This window comes from Dryobates pubescens, chromosome 3 (genome assembly GCF_014839835.1).
Source record: "Dryobates pubescens isolate bDryPub1 chromosome 3, bDryPub1.pri, whole genome shotgun sequence".
Classification (NCBI taxonomy): Eukaryota; Metazoa; Chordata; class Aves; order Piciformes; family Picidae; genus Dryobates; species Dryobates pubescens.
Genome location: NC_071614.1, coordinates 46,833,308 through 46,842,409, shown reverse-complemented (window position 1 = coordinate 46,842,409; position 9,102 = coordinate 46,833,308). Strand labels below are relative to the sequence as shown.

The 9,102-nt window shown below is 43.6% G+C and overlaps 1 protein-coding gene across 1 annotated transcript; it reads right to left on the bottom strand.

Moving 5' to 3' along the window:
• Window positions 1-356: 356 nt before the first annotated feature.
• Window positions 357-8,428, bottom strand: BTBD3 (BTB domain containing 3). Its single transcript, XM_009906892.2, has 4 exons — window positions 7,954-8,428; window positions 7,309-7,399; window positions 6,686-6,804; window positions 357-1,676 (listed from the first exon to the last, which is right to left on the bottom strand). Exons 1-4 carry the CDS (start codon window positions 8,274-8,276, stop codon window positions 644-646), a joined length of 1,566 nt encoding a protein of 521 aa, XP_009905194.1. The 5' UTR covers window positions 8,277-8,428; the 3' UTR covers window positions 357-643.
• Between the last annotated feature and the right edge of the window lie 674 nt (window positions 8,429-9,102).

The window sequence follows — 9,102 nt, the reverse complement described above, 5'->3', positions numbered from 1 at the left end:
ACATGTCCATACACTGTGGACATGGTCAGCATGCTGTATAGCTTCCTGAAAGCTGCTTGTTTCCCTCCATCTTCCCCTGCAGCCGTCCCAAACAGCTGGCCACAGGAGAATCTCACAAGATGAAGGTTTAAACCTATGCTTTTTCTGTTTACAACTGAAGCATTTCTTTCAGCTCCCATGATCAAAAGCAGCTCAGTTTGTTGGAATCCCTAAAGTCTGAAGAGGAGACAGAAGAGAGAGCTGTAAAACAAGGCTCTTCATTTTCAACCCCAACCTCCCCAAATAATTACAAGCTAGAAGCAGGAAATGGAAAAAGAAAACAGATCAATGAAGACAGTGTTTAGTGAGATAGGAGGACATCCTCTCATGATTCACAGGTGCATCGAAGAGTCAGCATCATCAGCAAAGAGGCACCACTCTTACAAAGCCTTTAAAACTTGCTTGCTCCTAAGAGCTTCCAGTTTAAATATCACACTTAATCACCAACAATGCTATAAGTATAGCAAGCCAGAAACTTGCCCACAGCGTTTAATTACATATTACCTGTACTGATCACATATCTGCAGATAAAAAGCTAAGTGTCAGTAGGCCTGAACCAGACAGGTTCTTCATAGCAAAATGCCTTGTCTCCGCACATTGTCATTCAAGCATAAAATATGAGTTCGGGAATTTGCCCTCCCTGTACCCCAGTGCCGTTTGTACTGTCTGAAGAGCACTGAAACTGAACAGTCACCTTCCCACACTGGACTTCTGTCATCCCTTCTTGTCCAAAATAGCTGAGTTCATTACCATCCAGAATCACACTAGCCGTGTAAAAGGTGTCAGGCTCAATCTGCACCGGGTATTCAAACCACACGGGAAAAGTGTTACTAGAACCATCTGAGAAGTATTTACTCAAGTTCTGGCCTAGGATAACTCCTTGTCTTTTGAGTTCGATCTTGGCACTGTACTCTGCTGATCCACAGCTGGAACCATACAGTCCAAAGCCAGCAATAAACACTCTCTTATCAACTGCAAACTGGATGCTGTCACACCGGCCCCTGTAGCGCCACTGGTTGCTGCGGTAAGCGCAGGACTGGAAGCGGTGGCACCGCTGAGGAACGAGGCCCTTCCGGGGCTTGCTTACAAACTGCAGCTCTGGCTTTTTGGCAGCTGTGTACCAGAGGAAGATATCATTGGTTTCATTGAGCGTCAGAATCCCGGACTGAGCGGCACCATTGGCGAAGTCATCGAGTGCCATGGTAGGGATGCGTATCAAGTAGAGAGCCTTCCCCAGGACCTTGCGCTTGTTCTCGATGGTGGCCGTTAGCTCTTGTCGCTGACACTCCACTTCAGCCCAGTTCAGAGCTGCTTCAAACACAACAATTTCTTTGGCATTCAGAGTCTCCCTTCGGAGAATGCTTTCAAGTGTCTGAAAATCAATGTCACAGAATCCCTCAGACTTCAAAGCCAGCTCAGCCTGGGCATCAATCACTTCCCAACAGCGCTGGGTCAGGTCAGGTTCCTCGAACAAGCAGCTCTGGGAAAGCAGCACGCAGGCATTCTTTGCACTTAGACTTGTCTCTAGAAAGTTGACGCAGGCACGGGCAAGATGAGGGACGATATACTTCTTGGCAGCGTAAAGCGTGGCCAGGACGGTATCTGCAGCCAAATCAATTTCATCACAATATATGTATCTAAAAAAGAACACATGCATGTAACACTGCTGCTTAATACAAAAGGTAATTTGTCAACATCACCTGAAAATTATAAACAAATAATATCTAAATGGCTCCCCAGTAAAACTAAGCAGTACTTTTGGGGAACATAGATTAAATCCAGAAAGAAAGTAAAATCAAATGTATCACTCACATAAGACCATACAAGAGAGCAGGCTTAACTCTAAGGTGAATGAAAGTTCACATTTGGGATAGATGCTCTGTGGGCAATAGTTACGCTTACAAACTATGGCCCCTCCAGCTCTGTGTTCCTTCCATAAATGCTGTGGCTACTGAGAGGCTATCTGCCCCAAGCAGCAGCTCCTCAAGGACAACTTTGGCTAACACAACAGTCTGGAACACATACCACGAAGAGCACCTGGACAGGATGTCCTACAATGGTGAAAGGAGATTTATTGAGGAGCATACATATACATAGCAATAAACCCAAGTTTATTAGGAATAACTAGGCAGTCCAAGAAGAGAAATGCTATGAAATTACATCAGGTGTGAGCCATTTTCCTAACTAGGGAGTTGTTTTTTTGGGAGAAATGGGGGAGGTGTGTGTGTTGTGACTTTTTTTTTTTAAACAGGATGATGAAGCCTACAGGAAGAGGGGAAGAATTCTAATTTGCAGATTTCTTAATGGTTATAACATCCCAGCTTCACCAGCACAGTGTTTTCTCTCATTCTCATTGCATAAGGAGGAAATAAAAAGCTTCACTGCTAGGCTCGTATGGTGGAAGAGGCGAAGGTGAAATTCTGTTTATGTCACTGAACTGCTAGGATTCATTGCTCAGAGAAATGAAGCATTGTACAGTTTGTTCTTTTTATTATCACATGCTTCAGGGCCCCATTTGCAGCTGCTGAATGCAATGTGATAAAACCATGCCAAATGCAATTTTACTCTTCAGAGGGACAAGCAAGTTGATGGTTATGGTTGATAAAAGAGCCTTCCTCCAGCAAAGCCGAAGTTTTATGCAACCCTGTACTAAATGAAAATTTTCTAGCTAGCAGCCTTCCTGACACAATGGATTTTTTGCAGAACAGATGTGTTTATAAAGTGGAATTAGTAACTATATTGACCTGATGGTAGTTGGGAACATCTTTATTTGTATTTTTGCAGATGCAGGGTACTATCCTCCAAGCAAGACTTAGAAAGTGTGCTCAGAGCAGATACTGCTTAAGCGGTATTATAAAAATCTAAGAGGTCACAGAGGAAAAAATACTTACACACACCTGAGCCTTTTTATTTTAAATCTGTATTACTTGTTTTCAGCTGGGCTACTTTGAACAACAGCAAGCACACCTAGGTATCGCTGGTTATGGGCTTAGCTTCTCTCCCGTTTAAAAAATTTTCAATGTATCAATTAATTTTTATGATTCCCTTCATTGCTCTCCAACTATTTTCTCTGCCCTCTACTTCTCTCTGCCTGCTAGTACAACGGAGAATGATGACAGCTGTTTTAAAATGAAATAGTACAAAAGTTGCTAGGTTAATATTCATGAAAGTTAAGAGCTACTATCACTGATTTACAGCAGAGACAGAACAGATTGGGCGTCAGCAATATTCCACACTTCTCACTCTACCAACGCACCTCAATTCTGGCCTGGAATTACTGATAGCCCACTTGCACTCTGTTCTTAAACAGAGGATTCTGCTAGACCGCAGGGTTTGACGGTATAGTTACACATTCATCCTGGGCTAAGATGAGACCACAGCTCTGACATACATACACAGAATAAACCAGGTCAGAAGAGACCTTCAAGATCATCACGTCCAACCCATCAACCAATCCAACACTACCTAAACATCTAACCCACGGCACCAAGCACCCCATCAAATCTTCTCCTGAAAACCTCCAATGATGGCGACTCCACCACCTCCCCAGGCAGCCCATTCCAATGGGCAATCACTCTTTCTGTATAGAACTTTTTCCTAACATCTAGCCTGAACCTCCCCTGGCGCAGCCTGAGACTGTGTCCTCTTGTCCTGGTACTGGCTGCCTGGGAGAAGAGACCAACATCCGCCTGTCTACAACCTCCCTTCAGGTAGTTGTAGAGAGTAATAAGGTCACCCCTGAGCCTCCTCTTCTCCAGGCTAAGCAACCCCAGCTCCCTCAGCCTCTCCTCGTAGGGCTTATGTTCCAAACCCCTCACCAACTTTGTTGCTCTTCTCTGGACTCGTTCCAGCAAGTCAACATCCTTCTGAAACTGAGGGGCCCAGAACTGGACACAGGACTCGAGGTGCGGCCTAACCAGTGCAGTGTACAGGGACAGAATGACCTCCCTGCTCCTGCTGGCCACACTGTTCCTGATGCAGGCCAGGATGCCATTGGCCCTCTTAGCTGCCTGGGCACACTGCAGGCTCACGTTCAGTCTACCGTCGACCAGCACCCCCCGGTCCCTCTCTGCCTGGCTGTTCTCCATGAACAGTCAAGATTAAGATAAGACGTAACACGCTAAAGACACCAATCCAGCATGTCAGCTAGACTATAAAATGAACCCTATTTTAAAAACTGTAGAAAGCTATTTTACTGGGAGGAACATTAGTATACCTCTACCAGTTGAGCTATTATTTCCCATGTTACATCTGACAATACCTTGTCTGATGTTCATTGTCAGAATGCCCACTATATAGTAAGGACAAAAAGTATTTATGCTGCAAGAATTCACTGTCCAGGGGAAAACCCACAAACAACAACACTCCCTCAGCACCTCTCCCCCCACCAAAAGAACCAACCACAACAAGAAAAACACCACAAAAATCCCCCAACAAAAACAAACAAGTAAAAAACCCTAAACCACAAAAAAACCCCATAAGCTACAACACCCAGCAACAAAAAAACCCCACAAAACCAACCAATAGACCAACACAAAACCAAACAAGCAAAGAAAAAACCTATCACAACTCTAAAAAGTCCATGAAACCAAATTAAGTGTATTTTCTGATAAAGACTATGATGCATTCCTCCTGACTGTAAAGGAGCATATGAAGGAGAGTGCTGGTTTGGGATAAGTAATTTCCTTCTGTAGCAACAGTATCATAAGCCTTCTGTCACCCACTGCTCACAGCAGTTGCAAGTAATACTCAAGGGGATGACCTCCCAGGGGCAAAAGGAGTGAAGGGGGTCTCTTGGTTTCCCCAGATTGCATCCCGTGCGACACATGCCCTGGATCCTGCAATGAGCAGAATGCTGCACTGCTGAGCAGTATCCCTTCCCCTTCCCTGCACCAGCGCAGCTGCAGACAACCCTGGTGTCTGCAGGCACAGGAGCACTCTGCAGGCTCAGGCATTCTTCATCAGTGGAAGTTAGCACTGCTGAGGTTAGCTCAGCATCCACAGATGTAAACTTTTTGTGTTCTTTAGTTTTTGTAAAAGCCAAGAAAGTGAAGAAGTCCATGGTTCTAACCAGGCACTCAAACGTAGTCTCCTAAATTGCCATGGGGTAAATAATAAGGCAAGACCTAGACATCAGTGTGGATACTCCCTTTCCCAGGTTTATTCTCTGAATGATAAATTCAGAAAGCTGCCCTTTTTTGGTTTTTTTTTTCTTCTCCTGGTAAATGATGTTTAGCCAGAGGCAAACAGATCTGCTGCTCCAAAAAAAGAGGTGTCCAGGGGAACCCAAGTATCTTGTATTTGTGCCACAAAAGCAAAGCACCAGTCTGAGCTCTGAAGAAAACACCTGCAAAGTGAGAAAGGCCCAAAACAAGGATGTAACTACGTGATGTTTTCTGTCAACTTCAGATTACAGGTCTGTAGAACCTTGTGTCACTACACCTGGCCGTTACTGGTATTTGCACAGAACATTTCTGACGTTCACAATAACCTCCAAAAATATTAAGCAGCAAACTCTATATGCAACTTTGAATGCTCATCTGCAGTGCCACCTAACACCCCTAACCATTCTGTAATCAAAAGCCAGTCAAAACAACCCATGAAATACAATAAACTGCAACTGATTATGCCATCACATGCAAGAAAAGCAGCGTATTAAAAGGATCACTATCAGATGTATATTCCTTATCAGAAAGCAATGGCAGATAATAAAGCTGAAGGGGAAAAAAAACCTCAAAGCTGTAGCAGTTCTATGATAAGGCATCTCTCTTTAATGACAGCTTATAGATACATTCAAGGACAAGTCAGCAGGGAAGCTGCTTCGTTATGCTCATTTAGGGAAGACTTTCTCATGCAGTTTGCAGGAAGAAAAATAATGATCAAGTCAATTGACTGCTTTCCCTCATTAGAACAACCCCCCCTATTTATATGTATACAGCCTTTTTATCACTTTCCAAATGCATCAGTATGATACATGAGAAATGTAAATTTTAGAGTCTACATTCAGTAACTTGAGGTTGTTGCTTTATCTAAAACAAGACCTGCACACAGGAAGTTTATAAAAGAGCTGGAAAGAGACTCAGCAAGTCTGGATTTTGGTGGTTTTTTGGTTTGTGAGGGGTTTTTTTTTGTTGTTTGTGGGTTTTTGTTTGTTTGGTTTTTGTTTGGGTTTTTTTTTTGTGAGTTTGGTTTTTAGTTTGTTTGCTTGTTTTTTGTTTTAACTTCTCAATATGCTTGCAAAGTAGAACAGTGTTATTTTGGGTTTGGTTTGTTTTTCCTCTGTTGGCTGGGTTTTGGGGGGTTTTTGTTGTTACAGCTGACAATTGTTTTTAGCAACTCCGTTCTTTTTTGTAACTTGTAGTAACAAATCAGATCAATAGGCATGACAGTATACAACGTGCCCAAAGATCCCCTGCCAAAGTCATTATTTATAGCTGCCTACATTAGTCTAATACCTGCGTCCTCAGAAGTAAAAGAGGAGAGCAAAATGAGACAAAAGTTCAAAATACTCGAAACACAAAAAGAGGAGTATTTTAGAGGACTGCTTGCTTTCTGTTAATACACAAGCCTAATACTTTAACTATGACATTACCAATGCATGTATACATCATAAAGGAAACTTATCCAGCAGATGAATGATGCTTACTTCAGCATTGCAAGAAAAGCAGCAGGCTCAACATCTGGTATACGGATTTCATCTTTGTCCTCAGCGAGCTCTCCGTAAAACATCGCGTGGAACACAGAGCTCCCAACAGCCAGGACATACTGGTGAGAAAGGGAAATCTTATTTCATGCTTTAAACTGAAAGCACTGCCAATAACAACAATGTGGGAGAGCCAATCAGAGCATACTGGGCTTCACTGACAGATTTGATTGACACACTTCAGTAAGAAATGAAGTCAAAGTTAAGAAGAGAATTACACATTTTCCCTGTTTTTCACTCTCATGGGTGTATATGCATGAGCTACTGGAAAATCCACCACAGAATTATCTATTTCTAGAAAATCTCAAGAGTAATATTAATCAATAGCAAAAAGCAGTATTACCCACTTTACAATGACTGCCTTAGAACAAGTATACTATTTAAGTGAAAACACAAAGAAAAGCGAGGGAGAAGACTATTCTACTTCCACACTATTCCATGTTGCCCTTTAAAACACAGGATGATTGCTGTCCCAGAAGAGCTGAGTCTCCCACGCTGTGTCCCAGCGTAACCGTGGGAGCTCTCTGGCTATCCCCACCCAAGCTGATAGTGCAGCTGTTGCTTACTTTGTGTCCTGGGAGCCGCTGGGTCCCACCTGGTGGCCCGACCACAAAATGAACATCTGCCATCAAGTCATTGTTGAACATCACTGCGTTTCTACAAACAGAGGCAGCACGTTAATTTATGGCACCCAGTAATTTTGTGCTTGCCCCAAACCCAAGAAATTAGACTTTTTTTTAACAGTGTAAAGTTGCATGTTAGTAAAGAGAAGCATGCCACACTTAGTTTTAAGCTACTTTACACATCATCACACAAATATATCACAGGAAAAAGTAAGCAGAGATGGGGGGAGAGGGCATGTCTGTGTGCACGAAAAGAAAAACCAAAAAACATCTCTAAACTCATGAGAACTTTTCAAATCAAAGTCAAAATCAGGTATCATTTAAAACCCCCACTAAGGTCTAAAAGAAAACCTTTATGGGCATGCTGCAGCTTTCAGCAACGTTTTTATTTAATCAAGATAAACAGCTGCACTGTCTGGAAAAAAGGGTATTACAGTATTTTCCATTACCAAAGTACTTGCTTCACACACATACAGGAAAAAAAAAAAGAACTGTTGTTTTCTTCAGTAAAGAACTAAATATATGCACTATAAACATTTTCCTATTTTTCAGCACTCCATTCCAACAGCAAAAGAGCCTAGAACTTACCTCTCTCTGATGGTTGGATAAAGTCCTTGCCAATTAGGTGCTGGAATAGTGTTGTTGTTATTGAGATTTTGCTGGTGGTACTGCTGGACAGCAGTTGTATTAGTATTAGCTGGTTTCTTTCGGGGAAAAATATCAGCAGCCATCTTCTTCTTCTTTTTGGTCTTCAAGGTAATGATTTCATAGCAAACTGGAGGCAATTTGCTGCTGCTACTGCTGCTGCTATTTCCCTTCTTAGAGTTCTTCTTGGACCTGTTCTTGACTGTCTCTGGAAGCATCAAGAAGAAGGTGAGACATTTCATGTTCTTTCCTTTCTCATCTACCATGAGTATACTTCTCTGTAAAGCTAGGTAGCCTAACTAGACAGGAACATTTAAGAAATGCACGTGGAAGCTGCTAAACAGTGAGCAGCAGTTTGCTTCTTTTCCAGCAAGACAAGGTGACCTTTCAAGTGCACCGGGTAAAAAAACCAAACAAAACCAAACAACCAACAAACCAACAAAAAACCAAATCGGCGTTAAGTTTGATCCAGTACTTGAATCGTTAAATACATCCCCATTATTCCTGCCAGTCTTCTTTCTTTCCAGGTCTCCTGATGAGGAATCGCCTGGAAGCAGTGCACCTTGCGAGGAGGGCAGGCGTGCGGCTGCAGCGCCGGCGTTCCGAAGGGAGCTAGCGAGAGGCGCGGGGCAGCAGTGCCAACCCGCTCCGCCAGCCCAAGTTGTGCGTGGCAGGGACGAGAGCGGAGTAAGAGCTGCAGCCCTGCGGATGGAGCCAGGCGGCGTGCGGAGCCAATGGCTGAAGTCACCGATGGCGATTGGAGCCAGGCGCACAGTGACACCTATTGTAACGCACCCGCTCGCACAACACAGCCGCAGCAGTTGCGCTCCGGATTCGCGCGCGGCGCTAAGCGAGAAACAACAAACGGCATGGCACGACCGTGAGCGCGGGGGCTGCCCGCAAGCGCGCTGCTTCAGCTCTCTGCATGCCGCTTAGTGCCTCACAGGGCAAGCAACAAAATGTTGAAATCTGGCAGAAAGATCTATTTGAGTCTTTCTGTGGGAGCTACATCCACATGCAGTCAATATTAGCATGACTTCGTTTGTCTCTAGTATTCCCACAAATCCCTGCCCCAAGAGTAGTTCAGCCAGA

What these genes read in the sequence shown, in the direction of transcription:
- BTBD3 (XM_009906892.2), bottom strand. Translation starts at nt 8,276, where the DNA reads ATGGTAGATGAGAAAGGAAAGAACATGAAATGTCTCACCTTCTTCTTG. An exon ending in AGCGGCTCCCAGGACACAAA is followed by an intron (nt 6,805 to 7,308) that starts GTAAGCAACAGC and finishes CTTTCTCACCAG; the next exon opens with TATGTCCTGGCTGTTGGGAG. An exon ending in GCTTTTCTTGCAATGCTGAA is followed by an intron (nt 1,677 to 6,685) that starts GTAAGCATCATT and finishes GTTCTTTTTTAG; the next exon opens with ATACATATATTGTGATGAAA.